Source organism: Salmo trutta, chromosome 14, assembly GCF_901001165.1.
Source record: "Salmo trutta chromosome 14, fSalTru1.1, whole genome shotgun sequence".
Lineage (NCBI taxonomy): Eukaryota > Metazoa > Chordata > Actinopteri > Salmoniformes > Salmonidae > Salmo > Salmo trutta.
In genome coordinates this window covers 14,348,361-14,373,776 of record NC_042970.1, presented here as the reverse complement: position 1 = coordinate 14,373,776, position 25,416 = coordinate 14,348,361, and the positions used below count along the sequence as shown (strand labels likewise).

The following is a 25,416-nucleotide window of genomic DNA, read 5'->3' as shown; positions in this document are numbered from 1 at the left end:
AAATGTCATAATTCAAAGATCTCAAACATACGACTATTTTACACCATTTTACAGATACACGTCTCCTTAATGTAACCACGTTGTCCGATTTCAAAAAGGCTTTACGGCGAAAGCATAAAGTTAGATTATGTTAGGACAGTTCCAACACAAGAAAAACGACACAGCCATTTTCCTAGCAAGGACAGGCGTCACAAATACCAGAAATTCAGCTAAAATTATGCACTAACCTTTGACGATCTTCATCAGATGACACTCCTAGGACATCATGTTACACAATACATGCATTTTTTGTTCGATCAAGTTGATATTTATATCCAAAAACAGCCTTTTACATTGGCGCGTGATGTTCAGAAAATATTTTGCCTCCAATACTGCCGGTGAATCAGCACAACAATTTACAAAAATACTCATCATAAAGTTGATAAAGTATTAAACTGTTATTCAAAGAATTATAGATGAACATCTCCTTTATGCAACCGCTGTGACAGATTTCAAAAAAGCTTCACGGGTGAAGCACACTTTGCAATAATCTGAGTACTGCGCTCAGAAAAATACACCAGGCAATACAGATACCCGGCATTTTGGAGTCATCTAAAATCATAAATAGCATTAGAAATATTCACTTACCTTTGATGATCTTCATCAGAAGGCACTTCCAGGAATCCCAGGTCCACAATACATGTTGTTTTGTTCGATAAAGTCCATAATTTATGTCCAAATAACTCCTTGTTGTTTCCACGTTCAATAAACTACTCCAAGTGTAGGAAGCCCGGCCAAAATGTCACGACGAAAAGTCAAAAAAAGTTATATTTACGTTCGTTCAAACATGTCAAACGTTGTATAGCATCAATCTTTAGGGCCTTTTTAACTTAGAACTTCAATAATATTCCAACCGGACGATTCCAGTGTCTTGAAAAACATTTTGGAACACAGCTAAGTCTCACGTGAATGCGCGCCAATGAACTCATTTGCTTTCCTGAGTCAACAACTTCCAACTTCCTCTGTTCGCTCTCTGTTCATCGTAGACGCCTCAAACAACTTTCTAAAGACTGTTGACATCTAGTGGAAGCCTTAGGAAGTGCAAAATGAACCCTAAGTCACTATGTGTTCGATAGGCAATGACTTGAAAGGACTACAAGCACCAGACTTCCCACTTCCTGGTTAGATTTTTCTTAGGTTTTTGCCTGCCATTTGAGTTCTGTTATACTCACAGACACCATTCATACAGTTTTAGAAACTTCAGAGTGTTTTCTATCCAAATCTACTAATAATATGCATATTCTAGTTCCTGGGCCCGAGTAGTAGGCCGTTTAATTTGGGTACGTTTTTCATCCGGTCGTGAAAATACTGCCCCTACCCTAGAGAAGTTAAGCTCATTTTCTTGCAATTCTGTACGTTTTGCCATGTCTAATGTGTATTCATGTGATATTTGACTGACTCAAACATTACAACAAAATCTACAGGCTAAAAAACGTTAGTGTGACGTAATACACCGGGAGTCTGGAAGTAGGTGCAGAAGGTGATTTAAAAAAAATAAATAAACGATACAGATGAACAAACATGAGGAGCGTACAGAACGTGAAAGAAAACAATACTACCTAATGACTGAGGGCTAAAGAAAGGGGGAGTAATCACAGAGAAAATGATGACCAGGTGTGCGTCATGATGGGGAGCAGGTGTGCGTAATAATAGTTGCCAGGGCCGGTGGTTAGTAGACTGGCACGGTGAGCGCCGGAAGAAGGGATCACGAGTATGAGTATGCGTGACAGTAAGCTGACATGGGCTTGTTGATCTGGACATTTCTGACAAGTTATAAATAGCTCTCTTAGGTATGCAATAAATTAAATGACGAGGATAACTGGTGATGCATTACCCAATGTCAAAATTGCACCTTGTGCATTCTACTATTGCAACTTTCAAGAGTCTATTGAAAGAGTTCTTTTTTTTAAATGGGGGGGGCCCACAGTTTGGGAAACACTGTGAGTCCACAAGACAGGAGAGTTTTACCCATGATTTTAACCAATGGCGTATGTAAACCCTGGATTGCTGATTCTATGTATTGGCCATTGAAAGGCTTTGAAGCCACCGGTCGGCCATATTGGCAATCCCCAGTAGGAGCAGTCCTTCATAGGATTGAATGGAATTCTACAGCAGTGGAGGCTGGTGGGAGTAGCTACAGGAGGACGGGCTCACTGTAATGTGTGTTTGGGCTTCTTGCGGTCAATTTGCAGTCTACAGATTATTTGTAATTATGTTCCGGCCCCCCGACCATCCGCTCAAGAACAAAATAGGCCCACGGGTGTTGACGATCCCTGGTCTAGTGTTATGATTAAACAGATATTGTATACGCATGGGCAAAAAACATACGCACAAACACACACACGGCAAGACTTACTGTATATGACAGTTGGTGAGAGACCTCATGCAGTCTCACACTCAGATCTCTACTCCAGATGAGACTGATTACTCACAGACACTCAGATCTCTACTCCAGATGAGACTGATTACTCACAGACACACTCAGATCTCTACTCCAGATGAGACTGATTACTCACAGACACTCAGATCTCTACTCCAGATGAGACTGATTACTCACAGACACTCAGATCTCTACCCCAGATGAGACTGATTACTCACAGACACACTCAGATCTCTACTCCAGATGAGACTGATTACTCACAGACACTCAGATCTCTACTCCAGATGAGACTGATTACTCACAGACACTCAGATCTCTACTCCAGATGAGACTGATTACTCACAGACACTCAGATCTCTACTCCAGATAAGACTGATTACTCACAGACACTCAGATCTCTACTCCAGCTGAGACTGATTACTCAGACACACTCAGATCTCTCTACCCCAGATGAGACTGATTACTCACAGACACTCAGATCTCTACTCCAGATGAGACTGATTACTCACAGACACACTCAGATCTCTACCCCAGATGAGACTGATTACACAGACACACTCAGATCTCTACCCCAGATGAGACTGATTACTCACAGACACTCAGATCTCTACTCCAGATAAGACTGATTACTCACAGACACACTCAGACCTCTGTAGAACAAGGCTAGACAGGCCTGGAGGGTAGGAGACAGACTTAAAGCTGCACTCCAGGCTCCTTTTCACCTCATTTATCACCTGATTTACTTAACAAAAGGCACATCTTAATAGGTGGTCCAGGTATGACATCACATGGCACAAGTGAGGGGGTGGGCCTTTACTCTTTTGTCCTGTGTTGCGTCTCAATTGTTCCCGCAAGCAAGGGGGGAGGCCGATGACATCATATCAGACAGTCAGACCAACTCCTTTGATGGCCTATACCTTGACGTTTGCAATTGTTTGCAATATTGTTTTTCAACAGGAAAAGTAAAAAAAATAGCTGGAATAGGACATTAACAAAGGCCTTGCTCTTAAGGTTTTGGGCAATTCACAATGTGTATCGCGTCTCATGTGTGTGTGCATTTGTGCACCTTAGGACACCAATAAGTTGCTCTAAAGTTAAGCATGCATGCTTAGGTTAGATCAAAATGGAACAACTTGTATGGAAAATACAAATACAATGTATATTTATTGGTCTTAAATTCCACATTAATGCAGTAGTAAGCAATTGGAAAAACCTGTAGGCTGTGGTTTCAGATGGTATTTACTTCTGCTAATGAGTAAACCTGGTGTGTTTATGCTGAGAGTTAAGAAAGTCTCATATGAAATTACATACTGTAAATTACCTTCCCCCATGGATATTTCACTCATCAATTAAAAGCGGAGACTGAAGTAGCATATGTTGCATTGAATCACCAAACTTTACAGCAGACCCAAAGCATGAAATGAATGTAGCTATAAATACAGAGTGGCTACGGATACAGAGTTTCTATATCCCAATTTGCCCAGGCCAAAAATATGGATATTTCTGTGCATGTGCAGGATTTATTTTTACCGCCGCTGCCTACGTAGCAGCTGTGCTGAGTGTTCCGCTGCCGCTCCCCCCGCTTTGATCGCCTTTGTCTGGTCACTGGTGTAGCCTACAAACTTAATGTTGTACACAAAACTGTTGTAACTATTGCATTCCATGCGTGAGTAAGCATAAGCCCGATTTCATGTTATTTTTTCAGGAGGGGAGTAGGGAACATGCAGCTATTTACATACAAAATACATTATCGACATGTTCATACAAACTTGGTTGTCAGTATTGCAAACATAAGCATGACACAAACAGACAGTCTAGCAATTGCATGTTCTCCTTACAGTAGCTGCTGAGTTACATGATTAGATAAGTATTCAACCCACTGAGTCAATACATATTAGAATCACCTTTGGCAGCGATTACAGCTGTGAGTCTTTCTGGGTAAGTCTCTAAGAGCTTTCCACACCTGGATTGTGCAACATTTGCTGATTTTTTTTTCTAAATTCTTAAAAGCTTTGTCAAATTGATTGTTAATCATTGCTAGATAACCAATTTCAGGTCTTGCCATAGATTATCAAGCAGATTTTAAGTCAAAACTGTAACTCGGCCACTCAGGAACATTCACTGTCTTCTTGGTAAGCAACTCCAGTGTAGATTTGGCCTTGTGTTTTAAGTTATTATCCAGATGAATGGTGAATTCATCTCCCAGTGTCTGGTGGAAAGCAGACTGAACCAGGTTTTCCTCTAGGATTTTGCCTGTTCTTAGCTCCATTCCGTTTCATTTTTATCCTGAAAAGCTCCCCAGTTCTTAACAAATACAAGTATACCCATAACATGATGCAGCCACCATTATGCTTGAAAATTTGGAGAGTGGTACTCAGTAATGTGTTGTATTGGATTTGCCCCCAACCATAACACTTTGTATTCAGGACAAAAAGTTAATTGCTTTGCCACATTTTTTGCGGTATTACTTTAGTGCCTTGTTGCAAACAGGATGCATGTTTTGGAATATATTTTTTCTGTACAGGCTTCCTTCTTTTCACTCGGTCAATTAGGTTAGTATTGTGGAGTAAGTACAATGTTGTTGATCCCTCCTCAATTTTATCTTACACAATTAAACTCTGTAACTGTTTTAAAGTCACCATTGGCCTCATGGTGAAATCCCTGAGAAGTTTCCTTCCTCTCCGGCAGCAGAGTTAGGAAGGACGCCTGTATCTTTGTAGTGACTGTTTGTATTGATACACCTTCCAAAGTGTAATTAATAAGTTCACCATGCTCAAATGGATATTCAATGTTTTTATTATGTTTACCGGTCTACCCTTCTTTGGGAGCCATTGGAAAACCTCCCTGGTCTTCGTGTTGAATCTGTGTTACAAATTCACTGCTCGACTGAGGGACCTTACAGATAATTGTATGTGTGGGGTACAGAGATGAGGTAGTCATTCAAAAATCATGTTAAACAATATTATTGCCAGGCTTGCCATAACAAAAGGGGTTGAATACTTATTGACTCAAGACATTTTAGGTTTTCCATTTTTATTAATTTGTGAAAATATTGAAAAACAAAATTCAACTTTTACATTATGGGGTATTGTGTGTAGGCCCGTGACAAAAAAAATCTAAATTTAATCAATTTTAAAATCAGGCTGTAACACAACAAAATGTGGAAAAAGTCAAGAGGTGTGAATACTTTCTGAAGGCACTGTCTGAGGTTCATACTGTGGAATGTTTGGTTTTGATTTTTCAAGTTTTGATGTCACATGCACAAGTACAGTGAAATGGCTTTCTTGCAAGTTCTAAACCCAACCATGCAGTAATCAATAACAATGTAACACTAAAAATAACATAAGGTAAATCAAAAACACAATAAATAAAACATAATAAGAACACAAGAAAGTAAGTAAGCATAATATAGAGAGGGTCAGTCAGTTCTAGTACCATATTTACAATGTGCAGGGATACTGGAGTGATAGGTAGATATGTACAGTCATTTGGAAAGTATTCAGACCCCTTGACTTTTTCCAAATGTTGTTATTTTACAGCCTTATTCTAAAATTGATTAAATCGTTTTTTTCCCCTCATCAATCTACACACAATACCCCATAAAAACAGGTTTTTAGAATTTTCTTTTAAATGTATTAAAAATAAAAATCTGAAATATCACATTTACATAAGTATTCAGACCCTTTACTGAGTACTTTGTTGATGCACCTTTTGCAGTGATTACAGCCTCGAGTCTTCTTGTGTATGACGCTACAAGCTTGGCACACCTGTATTTGTGGAGTTTTTCCCATTCTCTACAGATCCTCTCAAGCTCTGTCAGGTTGGATGGGGCTGCACAGCTATTTTCAGGTCCCTTCGGAGATGTTAGATGGTTGACTTTGGTTGACTCAGAGGTCAACTTCAATTCTTGAGTGGTTGATAAGCAGATGTTTTTTGGTGGTTGTGCGCGCCTGTGTGTTTGTGCGTGCGTGCGTGTGTATACTGTATGTGTGTGTGAGTGTGTGTGTCGGGTAATCCCAGATAAACAGAGAGGGTGACATCTAGGCCATAATGGGCAGCCTACTTGTTGGAGCCGCATGTGCTGCTGCTAGTCAGAAGAGGAGAGCTGAGGACCAGTCAGAACAAACCTGGAGGGCTGCTGTCCAGATGCCTACTGGCTCAGAGGAGAGCTGAGGACCAGTCAGATCAAACCTGGAGGGTTGCTGTTCAGATGCCCACTGGCTCAGAGGAGAGCTGAGGACCAGTCAGATAAACCTGGAGGGCTGCTGTCCAGATGCCCACTGGCTCAGAGGAGAGCTGAGGACCAGTCAGATAAACCTGGAGGGCTGCTCTCCAGATGCCTACTGGCTCAGAGGAGAGCTGAGGACCAGTCAGATAAACCTGGAGGGCTGCTGTTCAGATGCCTACTGACTCAGAGGAGAGCTGAGGACCAGTCAGATAAACCTGGAGGGCTGCTGTCCAGATGCCCACTGGCTCAGAGGAGATCTGAGGACCAGTCAGATAAACCTGGAGGGCTGCTCTCCAGATGCCTACTGGCTCAGAGGACTCTAGTGTGACTGTTGAGACAGACTTTGGGAACGGTTCCCAATCACAGTCAAAAAGGAATACCTATTCCCTACAGTGACTTCTATGATTAAATAAATCAACTGTGACCTCTGGGCCTCAAATTAGAGTCTGGTTTACACAGTGGCTATTACCAAAGTTTCGCTAAACCACTGTTAACCTTACCTCATAAAAGTTATTATTTGCGCTAAGACAGTTAGCAGAAGATTTGGTTAGATGTTAATATTGGTTTTATGATAACACATACCACTGTGTACTTTCCTTCTCTGAAACTGAAATGGACACAGTGACACGTGATACAGTGGTGATTACTCTTGTGTTTGCATAGGTGTGAGTTAATTTTGCTATCATCAATGCAAGATGATATGTGACCCTGCAAAGGTGACTAGATTTGACGTCCTACACACCGTCCTCGTCCACCATCTGTATACGTCTTGTAGTGGACAATGTTGAGTAGCTGTTTGTAACTGACAGGGGAAGTATCTCAGGTATGGGTCACAAAGTGGCATTCGGTGGCCGTTAACAAATCAGTCAACAACAGCTTCATAAAGTAGAAAGTAGGAACTAATTGAGATGGAAGGGGAAGTCAACGTGAGGCCAAGGTGAAGTCCTGCGATGCGTATAGGCCAAGATGAAGTCCTGCAGTGCGTATAGGCCAAGGTGTTGTTTGTTAGGGATCCAATGACCAAGGAAAAATATGATTTCATGTTGTTATGCAATATGATAGGACAAAGAAATGTTTATTTTGCATGATTTCTACACCCACAGCTTCATAACATGTGTGTTTTTTGTAATGTAAGCTACAAAACCTGCAACAAGAACCTCCAATCATATCAAATCACCAGGGAGAACACCAGTATATTCTAAGCAAGCAGAATAACACATGGAACCATATGTAGAAACACTAGTGGCTCGGCTGAATGGGGTCGACGTATGGTGGGAGGGATGGTTTGGATCTGGAGTGACCCCCCCAACGCAGTCCTCACTGAACCATGGCAGGCTGAGAACAGGTCAAGCGAGAGGGTCAAGCGGGCACCACCTCGCAGGTCAGGGGTGGGTTTGGCAGGAACACACTTCCTGTTGCTGTGTCACACCAGGCCCTAGTGGATAACTCATTTCCTATCTGGGCTGTGTTTGTCTGTGGTTGAATTGACATGTATGCATGCATGTGTGTCTCCCATTGTCCTGTCTGCCAATTCCATCTAACTTACTTCACTCTGTTTTCCTCTCTTTTCTCTTTCTCTGTCTTCTATGGCCCCTAGGCTCTGCTGACGCCTCTAGCTCCACACCCTGATTTGTGGTTCCACGGCTGTTTCACTGTAGCCCTCTAAAGTGGCTCCCTGCAGCCGGACACAGGCGATTAACACATATTCACTGCTTCCTTTCCCCACCACAAGGCCTCCTGGGTATTTATCCCAACACACTGCTCTTAGACTTGGTTAGTCATTTCCTCCTAATTGAGGTTGTGTGTAATTTGTGTGTATCTTTTGAGCCTTTTCCTAATGCTACTGCTAATGCTTACATGTTTCCCACTGCGGTCTATGGGAGTTTGGGGCTAAAACCAGAGACATGAGGCCTACGGTAGAGAGGCCCTGAGCAGTCCTGAGGCTCAGCAGTTCCTCTGGGACAGTTCTTATGTTCTGGCACGGTCATCTCATTTGTAGTCTATTCTACTGATCTTATGTTCTGGAATAGTCATCTCATTTATAGCCCATTCTACTGATCTTATGTTCTGCAACAGTCATCTAATTTATAGTCCATTCTACTGATCTTCCTAGCTTGCTATTTGCTCTAGAACCAATACTGTCCCACGCATTGATTGGTCAAATGTCACACTGACTGTGGGTCTCTAGGGCCAAATATGCCTGCAGAATGTACTATTTACACATATTGAACATCAGATGAGGGCGAATGAGGCCCTAGTTATCCATAACAACACCGGGGTGTTACTGTTGTTACATCATTCTATTAAGTATTGCATGACAATATAGATGTGACTTCCTGTTGCAATAGGAGTGGATCAATAGAGCCAGGGGAAATACAATATGCAACGTTACAGACAGACAGCAACATACACAGTAGCTTCCCTGTAGCTCAGTTGGTAGAGCATGGTATTTGCAATGCATGGTGTTTGCAATGCCAGGGTTGTGGGTTTGATTCCCACAGGGGGCCATGTATGAAATGTATGCATTCACTACTGTAAGTCGCTCTGGATAAGAGCGTCTGCGAAATGACTAAAATGTAAATGTAATGTAAAATGCCTTCAGAAAGTATTCATACCCCTTCACTTATTCCACATTTTGTTGTTACAGCCTGAATTCAAAATGTATTAAATCGTATTTTTTCCCTACACACAATATCGTATAATGACAAAGTGAAAACATGTTTTTAGACATTTTTGCTAACGTATTGAAAATGAAATACAGAAATATTTAATTTACGAAAGTATTCACACCCCTGAGTCAATACTTTGTAGAAGCACCTTTGCTGGCGATTACAGCTTTGAGTCTTCTCTTGGACTTCATGGTATAGTTTCTGCTCTGACGTACACTGTCAACTATGGGGTGTGTTTCTTATGGCCACTTGACACTCATTCTAATTCTATGAACGCTAATTCACAGAATTAGAATTAGTGTAAAGTGGCCATATTTATTGGATCGTAGTCTAGGTCTGCTTGCTTTATAATATTTAACCATTTGACCTAATTTGGTATCTTTCTTGCGTGAGGGTTTAAGTGTACTCCGCCTCGTCAGTGATTGGTTAACAGTACTACTCCTAGTAGGAATGGGAACATTAAGTGTTTGTTGTCATTCAACGAGAGACGATTAGTTTTCATGCACATTTTGCCAAATGTTTTCTCTTCTTTTCTCATACTTTAGGAGTATGTGAGAACAGATTGTCGCTTCACCTAGCCAATGTATGAGGACGCTTTAAGAGAGTAGAGAGGGTGGAGAAGTTTTGGACATTGAGGCTTTTAGGCTGCCATCTGCCACCTTGCAGTACTCCTGTTGGAATCATGATCAATATCATCCCAGGCTTTAGATGTACAACATAACCACCAATTCAATCTAAAACAAACAAGGGCATCTTTGCATTATCATCACAATTGGCAAGCTACTACACCACTTTCAGAGGTAGCATGTAGTAAAAACCTGTGACACTGTGGTGACCCAGCTGGCAGTTATTGATATTTAGACACATGGGTTGCATCACAGTCAGGCATGCCCTGTGTGGTTTCAGTGTGACGTAGAGAGGACGTCAGTGGAGGGTTTGTAATACTGCCATGATGCACTCAACGGGGACAAGAGGAAATTGATTGTTCACTTATTTAGCTGGTTTCCCTGCTGTTGTCATTCGAAAGAGAGAGCTGCCCAGAGATAGGTATTTCCTGGAGTTACCTGTGTCACATTCTGGCCGGGTGTGAGGAGGATATTTGAAAATGTGAAAGCTGTCTCTCTCTAATTTGAGGCTATGAAAGGAAAGAGAAAGACTACAGAAAGAAAGAGATGAGGGTGAAAACAGGATGGATTACTTTCATAACGGTATGATCTAAAAGAACACTGATTGTACCCCATCAGTCTCCTCTAAAGCACATGTTGAATCCATTCATGCAGAGCATACAATACAATTTTTTTCATGGTTTGGTTTCTAATTTGAATTTTAGCCAGGCTCTGTTGCTGTGTCTACAGTGTGAAATTGCCATTTCTTACGATGCAGCACCCTGCAGGAAGGAGGACTTATCAAGATTATCTCCCTGAACCAGTTCCTGCCTGGGAAAATGGGCCATTGTGTGAAAGGGCAGATTGCTGCCTTACATCATGATTACAGCCCCAGTACCACAGCTAGCGATGTGGCATTTTCAAAATGACCAACACGCAATTGTTTTCTTCGACAGGGCCTTAGAGTCAGGTCCATTCTGGTTGCTTTATCTCTCCGGTGCTGTGGTTCAATGGCAGAACTCAATGGCAGAACTCCCCCTGGCTTCCCTGCGAACCCCTGCTCCCTGAACTTCCTGTGTAGCTATGTGTTTAGTTAACATGTACAGTATATCTGCTGTCAGGGGTTGTTGCTATTTCTGGATCTCGTCTATCACTGAGCTCTGTTATCTGTCATACTAAGTGTGTGTTGCTGTTAATTAGACCATGTGTCCGGTCTGTTAATGAATGGCTGTTCTATTTCCCCCTGTTTTATGTCTGGCTTCGCCTGGATACAGAGAGGTCTGTCTGTCTGTCTGTCTGTCTGTCTGTCTGTCTGTCTGTCTGTCTGTCTGTCTGTCTGTCTGTCTGTCTGTCTGTCTGTCTGTCTGTCTGTCTGTCTGTCTGTCTCATACATCTCTATTCACCAGCCAGGTCGGGTTCTAAACAGCTTTGCACTGACTGTCTCAGAGTAGACCTCAGGACAAACTCCAGAGGGCCAGTGTTTGACATGAACAGCACACTCTTGTCCACCATCGGTCCTCTGTTTATTCTGTAGATCCACCCTCGTTGGTATATAGTGCTGACATAAGACCTTATATGGATTGCTGCTCTTTGGGTGGCAGCCAAGCAGTGTCCCATCTGAGCACAACACTCTGACAGTTTTGGGGTTTACATAACCATTGATGTCTCAGCTAGCTTTAATAAGACCCTGTGGGCCTAGACGTTCCTAAGATGTCTGATTGGCCAAGAGAGTTTTAACCCATTAGGATTCAAGAAAGTTCTAATTTAATAACCAACAAAGCCTGTCATTATGCATCACCAGTAAGTGGAGGCCGTCATGCTTTCTGTTGGCTTCCTTATTGAACATTCCCTCAGATGTGTGACATTATTGGAGCCATCAAAGCAGAGGCTGTTGTCCACCATTTTGGGTTCCTTTCTTTTAGTTTATAGTTCTGTGGGGATGATTGTGTATTCTATTATAGGAATTCAAACACAAAGAAACATTGGATGGGGTGGGGGGGGTCTAAGAGAGGAGTCTATAAGCCTTGTAATTGTTTCCAGCAGCAGCCGGTTTTGGTTCTAACTTCCACCGTTCTTGCTTATGTTTATACCCTCTGAGGCGGTGAGGGGATGACGTCACACGTGGCCACATACAGTCTGATTGGGCGGCCGATTGGCTGAAGACTCCTTGTGGAGTTCCTGGAAAGGCCTGTGAGAGAGGGAGGGAGAGTAAAAATAGCCTAGTTTATATTCTGAACAATCTACACACAAAGGCCTTAATTACAAACATTGCTCTGATCCATCTCTATTGAAAGCCTCAACAAGGCAGTTCTTCACAAAGACGACAAAGTCTCACATCTGTGTTTTTATAGAGTTCAAACAATCCCTCTTTCTTGGCAAAGACAACCTCTCTGTTCCAAAGCTGGCAATGCCAAAATGCATAATGTAACTCTCCTAACTATGGAAAACATTGCCATCCACCCAAAACCACTGCTACTACCAAACACTGTCACCCACTGCCTGATGTACAGCAGTGGAACATATCCTCTCTGCAGCAACATCATTTGACATCTTCATTTAATCTTCACTTAGTATGTGGTGATGGGTTAGATTCCATGATGCCTTCGTCTCCCATTGTTTGATCATTGCTGGTTATAGCTACACACCCAATAAGAGCATATGAGTAGCAGGCTGTGAGTGTGTCTGCAGAACTCTATCCCCACCAGGCAGGCAGTGGGAGTAGACAGTAGACTGTAAGATACTCTCTGACTGTTCCTCTTGGCTGCTGAAGCACAGATAATTGGACACAGGTTCTGTTCTAGTTTTGTTATTGGTGTCTCAGGCCAAGTTTTCATCTGTCACAAAACCCCCAGACAGATCCTGCGTTGGTTAGGCCCAAAAAGTGACATATTTTGACACATTCTCCTGGGACTGAGTAACCCTGGCAGAGCCGTGGTCAGGTGACCTGACACTTTCCCTCGGTCGTGCACATGGAGCCGGAGAGAGGATTATGATGTTGATGGTAAACAGATGGGTCATGTGAGGCCACTGGAGTTTAATGTCAGTCCGGTGGCCAGAGGAGCAGGAATGTTTATGTTAGCTGAGCTTTAACTGGATCACGAAGATGAAGCATTCTTGGACTATGTTTGGACTACTGGGATTGATCCTATAGAGATAAACAGTGGTTTGGGTTAGAGGCCATCGCGGTATGATCCTCTCTGGGATCACCATTCCTTCTTGTCCACTTACGGCCCAGTTATACCAAAAGCTACAAAGTAGAAAAGAATCTTCAAGTTCTCGCTTTGTAGGTGTATCTTCCAAACAGCATGTATAACATCACGTCATCTAGCATAGAGTCAAAGTTAGCTACCAAGATTCCCTTCTCCGATTGGTTATTATACACTCGTGTCGCTGCTCATTTGCATAAACTTGGGACTTTCTGAACTCTGGCTTCTGAGATCATAGTCGCCGACCCTTAAGTCGCTGGATGTGTCCTTGTGTATCCTCCCAACCATTGAAAATGGATGGTCTCTGGTGGTTTGATCTCTAGATGTAGTGCCTGGTGTAATCAGGGTATAAAACCAGAGGTCACCTAGCCAGCAGACGTTAAGGATGATGGTGGAGTCACACCAAGAGCTTAGCGTCATATAGCTCAGTAGAATACTGACAGAAGCTCTATGTTCTGGTCATTTCTCCTTACTCCTATTAAACAGGCTTTGTGTCAGACAGCCACTCCTTCTGTTGGTGTAAACGTAACATGAGAGTGCACAGCGCTCGTTGGCGTTAGTGTTGCATTCTGGATGTATTGATGACATGATCTGTGTTTGGTACACAACTCAATAATCACTCCTGTAGCCTAACATTTATAATGACAATTTGACTTACATTAAGTTTTCTGTTGTGTTTCAACACTGTTGTATTTCATCTTGAATATGCGATATCTAAAATAAGGATTTGGGGAGTGGAAGCTGGGCTTGTGGACAGGATAAAGTACATCTGTATTTTCCACCCTGCCTGTATCCCTTGGTCTGACTAAACTAATCCAGTCCAACAAACAGACTTAGAAACAGTTTTTTTATGAACGGGCAGACATTCAGACCATTTGCTATGAGACTTAAAATTGAGCTCAGGTGCATCCTATTTCCATTGATAATCCTTGAGATGTTTCTACAACTTGATTGGAGTCTACCTGTGGTAAATTCAATTGATTGGGCATGATTTGGAAAGGCAAACACTTGTCTATATAGAGCAAAAACCAAGCCATGAGGTCGAAGGAATTGTCGGTAGAGCCCTGAGACAGGATTGTGTTGAGGCACAGATCTGGGGAAGGGTACCAAAAAATGTCTGCAGCATTGAAGGTCCCCAAGAACACAGTGGCCTCCATCACTCTTAAATGGAAGAAGTTTGGAACCACGAAGACTCTTTCTAGAGCTGCCGCCATCGAGGGAGAAGGGCCTTGGTCAGGGAGGTGAACAAGAACACGATGGTCACTCTGACAGAGCTCCAGAGTTCCTCTGTGGAGATGAGAGAACCTTCCAGAAGGATAACCATCTCTGCAGCACTCCACCAATCAGGCCTTTATGGTAGAGTGGCCAGACGGAAGCCACTCCTTAGTAAAAGGCACATGACAGCTCGCTTGGAGTTTGCCAAAAGGGACCTAAAGAACTCAGACTATGAGAAACAAGATTCTCTGGTCTGATGAAGCCAAGATTTAACTCTTTGGCCTGAATGCCAAGCGTCACGTCTGGAGGAAACTTTCCACCATCCCTACGGTGAAGCATGGTGGTGGCAGCATCATGCTGTGGGGATGTTTTTCAGCGGCAGGGACTCGGAGAATAGTCAGGGCCGAGGGTAAGATGAACAGAACAAAGTACAGAGAGATCCTTGATGAAAACATGCAGCAACCTGGACGCTCCCCATCCAACCTGACAGAGCTTGAAAGGGTCTGCAGAGAAGAATTGGAGAAACTCCCCAAATACAGGTGTGCCAGCTTGTAGCGTCATACCCAAGAAGACTTGAGGCTGTAAACGCTGCCAAAAGTGCTTCAACAAAGTACTGAGTAAAGGGTCTGAATACTTAAGTAAATGTAATATTTCAATTTTTTTATGTGGTATTGTGTGTAGACAATTTAATCCATTTTAGAATAAGGCTGTAACAAAATGCGGAAAAAGTCAAGGGGTCCGAATACTTCCCGAATGCACTGTATATACATAAATATATGTTACACATTGATTCAGGAAAACACTGAAGAAAAATTGGCCCCTAAAATTCTTGACTAAAGCCCCTCACTGTTACTGCTATTTGATCTGCAGTCTGGCCAGGCTTCTGGAAAGTTCCTATGCTGTTATTTCACAGATTCATATTCACAGAGGTGTGGACTTTATTACATTATTTTTTATTTATACCCTCCGGTTTATTCTCCCCATGTGAGATATAATATTCAAGCACCCTGTGACTCCAGAGGAGTCTGTGTTAGGGCTCTAGTCAGGTCTGTCTATGTGTCTAGGGAAGGGCTCTCCAACCCTGTTCCTGGAGAGCAACCGTCCTGTAGGTTTTCGCTGTAACCCTAATATAGCGCACCTGATTCTAATAATTACACTAACTGGATCAGGCTAGTTATAACTACAGGAGGGTAGCTTGCTATCCAGGAACAGGTTTGGAGAGCCCTGGTCTAACTGCTCTCCTAGTGGAGACATAGACATGGGGGCCTATTCTATCTTAACTAGTTGAAGTAAAAATAAGGTTCTTCCAGTGTAGTGAGGAATGTTTGAATTAGATTTTTCATTTCACATTGCCTTGTTTTGTTGAAAATGTTGTTGAGTAACTAGTTGAATTCTGATCTCACTGCTGAGCTTAGTCCGACATTGACCATTAACCAGTTGTTATTGTTTTGGGAAGATATTAAACCATGCTCCCTCTCTCCTGACCGATTAGTGTGTGTGATGTGACAGATGTTCTGATTGTGTGTGTTTTGTATCTATCGGCAGGTTGCAGGAAAGGAGTACTCCCTGTGGGATGACTTCCTGGTTTATGGCAGATGTGACCGTGGACAGGAAATGACCTTGGGAGAGTTGCTGCTACACATCAAGGTATCTCAGCCTCCCTTTTATTACTCAGCCAAGACAATCTTTGGCACTGTATATCTCAATTATAGAAACGTGTTTTAGCACGCATGCACGCACTGTTATACATATTACACAGAGCTACGCATTGTATGCATGCTTTTTCAAACAAACATTGACAGATGCTGTACACACTCAGAGCACAAATATATGTTATGGTCAGGCTTCTGCAACATTAAACAATTTCAAAGATGTTACTGAGTTACAGTTCGTATAAGGAAATCAGTCAATTCAAATGAATTCATTAGGCCCGTATCTATGGATTTCACATGACTGGGAATACAGATATTCATCTGTCGGTCACAGATGCCTTAAAAAAAAGGTAGGGGCGTGGATCAGAAAACCAGTCAGTATCTGGTGTGACCACCATTTGCCTCATGCAGCGTGACACATCTCATTCGCATGTAGTTGATCAGGTTGTTGATTGTGGAATGTTGTCCCATTCCCCTTCAATGGCTGTGTGAAGTTGCTGGATATTGGCGGGAACTAGAACATGCTGTCGTACACGTCCATGCAGAGGCTATCAAACATGCTCAATGTGTGACATGCCTAGTGAGTATGTAGGCCATGGAATTGTGTACAGATCCTTGCAACATGGGGCCGTGCATTATCATGCTGAAACATGAGGTGATGGCGGTGGATGAATGGCATGACAATGGGCCTCAGGATCTCGTCACGGTTTCTCTGTGCATTCAAATTGCCATCAATAAAATGTGATTTGTGTTCGTTGTCCATATCTTATGCTTGTCCATACCATAACCCCATCGCCACAATGGGGCACTCTGTTCACAACATTGACATCAGCAAACTGCTCGCCCACACGACGCCACACAACGCTGTCTGTCATCTCCCTGGTACAGTTGAAACCAAGATTCATCCGTGAAGAGCACAATTCTCCAGCGTGCTAATGGCCATCGAAGGAGAGCATTTACCCACTGAAATCGGTTACGAGGCCGAACTGCGGTCAGGTCAAAACTGCTGAGGACGACGAACACGCAGATGAGCTTCCCTGAAGGTTTCTGACAGTTTTCGGTTGTGCAAACCCACAGTTTCATCAGCTGTCAAGGCGGCTTGTCTCAGTCCATCCCGCAGGTGAAGAAGCTGGATGTGGAGGTCATGGGTTGGCTTGGTTACGCGTCGTCTGCGGTTGTGAGGCCGGTTGGACGTACTGCCAAATTCTCTGAAACGACATTGGAGGAGATTTATGGTAGAGAAATGAACATTCAATTCTCTGGCAACCGCTCTGGTGGACATTCCTCCAGTCAGCATGGCAATTCTATGCTGCCTCAAAGCTGCACATATTCGAGGGACTTTTATTGTCCCCATTACCTGTGTAATGATCATGCTGTTTAATCAGCTTCTTGATATGCCACACCTGTCAGGTGGATGGATTATCTTGACAAAGGAGAAATGCTCACTAACAGGGATGTAGTCACCCTCATCTCTTCAAACACAGTGGGACTGAAGTGAAGAGGGGGGCAATGGAGAGGGGATGATGGGGGCTCATCTGGCTGTCGATGAGTGATGGGCACTACCAGTCTTTCTCTCTACAGACTTATTCAATACCTTTACAGGTGACTGAGTCTAAAGGGTTGAGTGTGTGTTTGTTCCTGCCTGCCTGTGTGGCTGTAGGCATTCTGATCCTGCCTGCCTGTGTGGCTGTAGGCATTCTGATCCTGCCTGCCTGTGTGGCTGTAGACATTCTGTTCCTGCCTGCCTGTGTGGCTGTAGGCATTCTGATCCTGCCTGCCTGTGTGGCTGTAGGCATTCTGATCCTGCCTGCCTGTGTGGCTGTAGGCATTCTGATCCTGTCTGCATGTACCTCTCTTTTTTCTCCCTGACTGGCAGCGTCTGATCAATTCCAGACTGTTTCTAAAATGTCACTTGTCCTTTCCAAACAAACTAGAATCCATATAGTAGTTAGAGCAGGGGGTTATCTAGAGGTGTCATTTTTATTTGAGTAATTTAGCAGACACTCTTATCCAGTGTAACTTACACTTAGTGCATTTGTCTTAAAGGGAGACTGCACTACCTGATTTGGCCTCGTTTTGAAGATTGCTCATTAAGAAATGCTAGCGGCCATGACTGAAGCCAAACGAGAGTTGTCTTGGGGATGTGGTTTGATGTGGGTGTGTCATGTTCGCATATCGTACCCTGGCAAGTTCTGTTTGTCCCTCCTGAGTCACTGTGGCAGCAACATAGCCTTTTCTCAAAATAGTCACTTACTTAAAATAGTCCGAATTAATCTTAGATAAATACATTTTGCCTTAGTCACGCAATTTTACATCTAGCTAGTTGTTTGGTGTATTATTTCTCAAGTTGTGCATGAAAAACAAGTCAGTGCACTGCATACAGTCTATTGAGTCTGGCTGCGCGCTCAGCCCAAGAACAATAACATGTCTACAACTTCCTTATCTGCTGTCAAACTATCGTAAATAAAGCACAAGCTACACGCTGTTTATCAGTGCCCAAAATCACTTGCTAGCTAAGTTCCAACTCTGTTTGTTAATGAAGCTAGCAAGTAGTAGCTAGCAGACACATTGAGCAGCCCACAATCAGCATATCAGGTCACTGGGGAGAGGCTAGGCCAGTGTTTGGGTGGCGTTTTAGTTTTTTACAGCATTCTCACTATTACCAGTGTGTCTATCTAGCAATGTTTCATAGGGAATCATGTTACAAAACAGGTCACGGGGAGACAAGATGCTTGCAAAATAATTTTGTAATATTGACAAGATGCAGTTGGGCTAGAAGTGCGCTGTAATCGTCTCAATTCTCATATTGCCCAAAAAAGTGGCAGACTCGAGTGATAGTGTCAATCAAACACAAACACATCAGCAAGTGGCCACTCCATAAAGGGCTTAGGCTCAGGGGTTATTTCAACATAACATTAGCGACATGTTGTCTTATGTAAACAAGTCTGAGGTGCTGCGTAATGGGCAGGTCTGTCTCACTGTCTGGAGGTTCTGGGAGCTGTGATTGGATAGAGCACGTGCAGCTGATAGAGCACAATCAACAAAGCTGCTTCTCTCGTGTTAGTGAACACTGGGCAAGTGGACATGCTCTTAATCCATACCAATTAGTCATGACGAACTCACAAAACTCAGTTTTGAACTTGACTGACTTTATGACCAAAATGTTCCTATTTACACTTTGTAGTACATTTGGACCCACAGTTTCACTAGAATGTATGTTTGACTCCTATTGATGGCCCGTTTTTAAAATCAGAAAAGTTAGTTCTAAGGGGACAGTGTAACGGTTGTTGTCTGGAAAGGACCAAAACGCAGCGGGTTGTATAATCATCTTTTAATAGGCGAAAGAAGAAAAACCAAATAAACACGTATACAAAAATAACAACGATGAATGACGAAAAAACAGTCTTGTCAGGCATAGACAGCTAAACAAGAAACAACCTCCCACAAATCACAAACAAACACACCCTAATATATAGGACTCTCAATCAAAGGCAACTAGACAACCCCTGCCTTCAATTGAGAGTCCACACCCCAATTAACTACACATAGAAACAGACTAACGAGAAAGAACATAGAAATAGACTAACATATAGCAGTGACCAAAAAACCCTGAAATAATAAATCAAACACCCCACTACATAAACCATTACCCCGAAACACATAAACAAAATACCCTCTGCCACGTCCTGACCAAACTGCAATAGCAAATAATCTTATTACTGGTCAGGACGTGACAGTACCCCCCCTAAAGGTGCAGACCCCGGATGCACCTCATAAATAAAAATAAATAAAAAAAACAACAAAATAAAATTCCCCCTATACTAAAGGGTGGGAAGGGAGGGTGGCTGCCGTCAATGACGGCACCTGTTGTGCTACACCCCCCCTCCCCAACCCACCTATACCAGAGGTGGCTTTGGCTCCGGCCTACTGTCCTCCAGAATGCAGAACTTGATCAGTTTCGGGCCGTAGGCAGACTCCCCTCGTTCCGGATCATCGGCAGACCTCTTCCGTTCCATGCTGAAGGCAGACTCATTCGTTATACAGTTAATCATATTTAGTTCCAAATCGTCAGGCTTACTCAGTTCCGGGTTGCTGCTAGACTCCCTTGGTTCCGGGTCACAGACAGACCCCTTCGGTTCCGGGTCACAGGCAGACCCCCTCGGTTCCGGGTTGCAGGCAGTCTCCCTCGGTTCCGGATCACAGGCAGTCTCCCTCGGTTCCGGATCACAGGCAGTCTCCCTCGGTTCCGGACTAGACACTGTTGCCGGATACTCTGGACCGCACACTGTTGCCGGATACTCTGGACCGCACACTGTTGCCGGATACTCTGGACCGCACACTGTTGCCGGATACTCTGGACCGCACACTGTTGCCGGATACTCTGGACCGCACACTGTTGCCGAACTCTCGAGGCTGGGCTGACGCACTAGAAGCCTGATGCGTGGTGCTGGTCCTGGAGGTATCAGCCTGGGAACACGCACCTCAGGGCTAGTGCGGGGAGCGGGAACAGGCCGAGTCGGACTGGGCTGACGCACTGGAAGCCTGATGCGTGGTGCTGGTACTGGAGGTATCAGCCTGGGAACACGCACCTCAGGGCTAGTGCGGGGAGCGGGAACAGGCCGAGTCGGACTGGGCTGACGCACTGGAAGCCTGATGCGTGGTGCTGGTACTGGAGGTATCAGCCTGGGAACACGCACCTCAGGGCTAGTGCGGGGAGCGGGAACAGGACGAGTCGGACTGGGTTGACGCACTGGACCGTAGAGGCGTACTGGCGGTCTCGAGCGCAGAACTGGCTTCGCTTTTACTGGCTGGATGCCCACTACCCCCTGGCAAATGCGGGGAGCTGGTATAGCGCGTACCGGCCTAAAAATACTTGGCCTCGCCACAGTACCCATTACCCCGAAGCACGGGACCTGTCCATTCAATGGTTGCCCAGAAAAGGTACGGGGATTTGGCCTGGGGCTCAAACCTCGCCCAGCCAAACTACCCATATGCCCCCCCCCCCAAAGAAAATCTTGGGGCTACCTCTCGGGCTTAAACGCCAGTCGTGTTCCTCGGTAGATTTCCCGGTCCTTACCCGACTTCCTCTATGGGCCCTCTCCGGACAGAATCTGCTCCCACATCCATTTCTCCCGCCAGTCCATATTGAATTCCCCTTGCTCCTTACTCCGCTGCTTGGTCCATTTGTGGTGGGAGGTTCTGTAACGGTTGTCGTCTGGAAAGGACCAAAACGCAGCGGGTTGTATACTCATCTTCTTTTAATAGGCGAAAGAAGGAAAACCAAATAAACACGTATACAAAAATAACAACAATGATGAACGACGAAAAAACAGTCTTGTCAGGCATAGACAGCTAAACAAGAAACAACCTCCCACAAATCACAAACACACCCTAATATATAGGACTCTCAATCAAAGGCAACTAGACAACCCCTGCCTTCAATTGAGAGTCCACACCCCAATTAACTACACATAGAAACAGACTAACGAGAAAGAACATAGAAATAGACTAACATATAGCAGTGACCAAAAAACTCTGAAATAATAAATCAAACACCCCACTACATAAACCATTACCCCGAAACACATAAACAAAATACCCTCTGCCACGTCCTGACCAAACTGCAATAGCAAATAATCTTATTACTGGTCAGGACGTGACAGACAGTTAACCTTTACGATAGCTAGGGGAGACAACCACAAAAACAGGTCAGTTGTACTGTCTCATCACAACGACCACAGGCTGTGTAGTACACATGTAGCTGTCCAAAACAAAGGATTGGCTTGTTGATTCCTCCCACTGTTTATTTTGAGGCAGAAAATAACATTTGGCAAAAACAAAGTTGCTTCAGTTTCCCATAACCTTTGACATCCTGACTCTGAGATCTGCTGGTTTATTTTTGGAGACTCTGCAACACTTCCTGAGCTGCAGGGTTCGATTTAGGTTACGGCTCATCTTGGACTGCTGTAGCCCACTGGACCATAGGACTCTATAAAGACTTTCATTGGATCTTGTTTAATGTTAACCTGTATAAACTGATTAGAAATTTAAGGAAATCAAACTTTTTAAAACAAACATTGTGAATTTACTTCCATGATACTAAATGTAATGTGGTATTACTGTTTCATTTGCAGCAAACATACAACTTGGAGATCACCGGCCTGTTTTATGGGAATGCTGTCTTGTACGATGTTGGCTCCAATCACACGGAGAGGCTGGTGAAGAGGTATGTCCTGAAACAAAGCTTTTGAGCCAGTCGAGACATTATCACAATACCCCACCAGAAGACAGACTAAGGTAACATGTGTGGGAAGAGCTTGGCAACAGGGTTATGTCCAGTACAGGCATAAACACACACATGCAGCAGCCCTGAAGGCAATGGCTGTCTGCTGTTTCCTCAGAAAAGGAGGGACTCATCTACACACTGTCACATGCATCACTAGTGACTGCTGACTGAGATATGGCTCTTCCTAGTCTGTAGGCTTCCTGTGCTCTGTGAGGAGAGGAGCAAGAGTGAGCCATGCCCTGTTGTCTTGCCATGGCAGTACCTACTATATGTTGTTAAGGTATGCACATAGCAATACGCAAAGCAACTCCTCACCCGACTCTACTTATGATGCTCTCTCTCTCTCTCACTCGCTCAGTCATGTGCACACAGATAGGAATATGTATACTCAGGGCCTGTCCTTACTCCACCCCTGTATGCACAAACAGAGCAGTGTTTCGGAGCCCTGAACATGTGCAGTGAAACAGGCCCTTTAATCAGATCCAGGAGATTCTGCTTAGCTTTGTAAAACGACAGACAATTTCTTGGCTCTCCCCCACTCCCCCATGTCTATGCCTTGTTCTTCCTGACACTCTCCCCCTCTAGCTCTCTGAACCTCCTCCTCCCCTTTCCGGCTGTTCCTCCTGACACACAGTGTATGTCTTCCTGGGCTTTATGTTAACACCTCAGTCCCTGGAGAGCTCAGTGTCAGCCCAGTGACTGGCCTGAGGAAGCTATGGGGAAGACTGGGTGGGGGGGCGTCAGTGTGGACAGCAGGCCTCGTTTGACAAATGTCCCCTCCAGGAGTCACATCCTGGGCTGTGGGCCCCTGCCCTGGCCCCTATTCAGCTTCCTGTGTTTACAGGCCTAATGGTCTGTATGGAGCAGTATTAAAGATCCAGATGACATGAAGAACCTTGGTTTGGTCTGAAGGCCATTTCGCTATAGTACACAGTCAGTGTGTAGTCTCAGTTTATTATACCATTTCTGCTTTTTCTGAATCGCTGTAATGTAACAAAGGATGTGGACCCCAGGAAGAGTAGCTGCTGCTTCTGCAACAGTTAATGGGTATCCTTAATAAAATACACCCAAAAAAATACTAATGTCCCCCATTTTCTACCAGGGATATAATTATCAATGCTCTTTTGAAGTAAGATGTACGACTAAGGAGTATAGTTTAATAACTGTTTTAGAGACGTCATGACTTCTAAAAGTCACCAAAAGGCTGTTGTCGATGTGTGTGTTGTGGTCTGTCTTGGCAGTGTGTCTGATGTGGTCAGCCTGGTGACCAAGATAGAGGTCCCCCAACACCTGCACATGCTGGAGATGTTCCCTTCCTTCGCCGAGGATGAGGACTGTGAGACGGTCCCTCCCATCAGGTACCTGTTCAGATGATGACATCAAAAGGGGACCGCTTCACCGCTTCATAGTTATCTGCTCAGATCACTAAAGAAAGGACCTCCATTGAATTATATTGGTAAATTAAAACAAGCTGCATTTTGATGTTGAAATGTATGTAATATGTTGTCTCGCACCTAGGCCACAAATCATGTTCTTTCTGGGGCAAAAATATGGATTTCTAGAAGCTGCATTGTTGTGATAAATAAACAATAGCTTTCCACTTCTATTATTATATTCATGTTGTAATCATAAAGAATGGCGATTAATTTGTATTTGATTAAATGATTCACCTCTGTAGCTGTTGTAATCACCTGTGATTTGTGATCAAGCTCTGTGTGTGTTGGGTTCCACCCTGGTTTCCGGCCGGCCTGTCTTTGTGAGTCACAGAGATCACCCCTGCTCCATCTACCCCTCAGAACTATCACCATGTAAAAGACAGAGGCTTGGAAGGAAATGGAGCACAGAGCAGGTGACTGAGGATAATGATCTCCACGCCTCACACTCCTGTGCTGTCTGTACCCTCATACATAGCCAGTCCAGTCCCACAGTCATATCCCATTAGCCATGCACTGCAATGTTAGAGTGATTGAAGTGGTTATAGGGGATCTCTGCTAGAGCGTGATTTGGAGAGCTGATTCTCCTCCTGGCCTCTGCTTGGCTTTGATTACTTCATTATCTGTTGTCAACTTGGATAATGCCAAGTGACAGATGCTGAGGCAGTGCTTGCAAACATCATCGTATTTGCGTGCAGGTCTTGTCTGTGTTTGGGATGTTGTGATGTGAGGGTATACCAGGTCTTGTCTGTGTTTGGGATGTGAGGGTATACCAGGTCTTGTCTGTGTTTGGGATGTTGTGATGTGAGGGTATACCAGGTCTTGTCTGTGTTTGGGATGTTGTGATGTGAGGGTATACCAGGTCTTGTCTGTGTTTGGGATGTTGTGATGTGAGGGTATACCAGGTCTTGTCTGTGTTTGGGATGTTGTGATGTGAGGGTATACCAGGTCTTGTCTGTGTTTGGGATGTGAGGGTATACCAGGTCTTGTCTGTGTTTGGGATGTTGTGATGTGAGGGTATACCAGGTCTTGTCTGTGTTTGGGATGTGAGGGTATACCAGGTCTTGTCTGTGTTTGGGATGTTGTGCTGTGAGGGTATACCAGGGCATATGAATTAGATGAGTTGGCTCTGGCCAGCTGGGTTGGAGTCTGCTGGACTGGTTCACTGGTCTAATTCAAGTCAGGCAAAACATTTAAACATGGTGATGAGTCTGGTCCACCGGTCAGAGAGAGCAGGATTAGGGGCTTGGCGCTGGACTAGCGGGGGTCGGGTGTTTTGAGGCTCTTAGAATCTCTCGCCATAGGCCTCCCGAGTGGCTAGGTGGTCTCAGGCAGTGCTAGCTGTGCCACTAGAGATTCTGGGTTTGAGTCCAGGCTCTGTCACAGCCGGCTGCGACTGGGAGACCGATGGGGCGATGCACAATTGGCCCAGCATCGTCCGGGTTAGGGGAGGGTTTAGCGGGCAGGGATGTCCTTGTCCCATCGCGCACTAGTGACTCCTGTTGTGGGCCGGGCACAGTGCACGCTGATACACCAGGTGTACGGTGTTTCCTCCGACACATTGGTGCGGCTGGCTTCCGGGTTAAGTGGGCATTGTGTCAAGAAGCAGTGCAGCTTGGTTGGGTTGTGTTTTGGAGGACACATGGCTCTCGACCTTCGCCAAATCCGTACGGGAATTGCAGCGGTGAGACAAGACTGTAACT

The 25,416-nt window shown here is 44.3% G+C and overlaps 1 protein-coding gene across 1 annotated transcript in view; it reads left to right on the top strand.

The window, feature by feature from the left end:
- Window positions 1-23,957, top strand: part of uba7 (ubiquitin-like modifier activating enzyme 7) — a 73,861-nt gene extending 49,904 nt beyond the window's left edge. Inside the window, exons 22-24 of the mRNA XM_029774529.1 lie at window positions 15,888-15,989; window positions 22,129-22,220; window positions 23,522-23,957. Coding sequence (XP_029630389.1) covers window positions 15,888-15,989; window positions 22,129-22,220; window positions 23,522-23,654 — 327 coding nt within the window. The 3' untranslated portion in view covers window positions 23,655-23,957. The remainder of the gene's footprint in view (window positions 1-15,887; window positions 15,990-22,128; window positions 22,221-23,521) is intronic.
- Window positions 23,958-25,416: the final 1,459 nt, after the last annotated feature.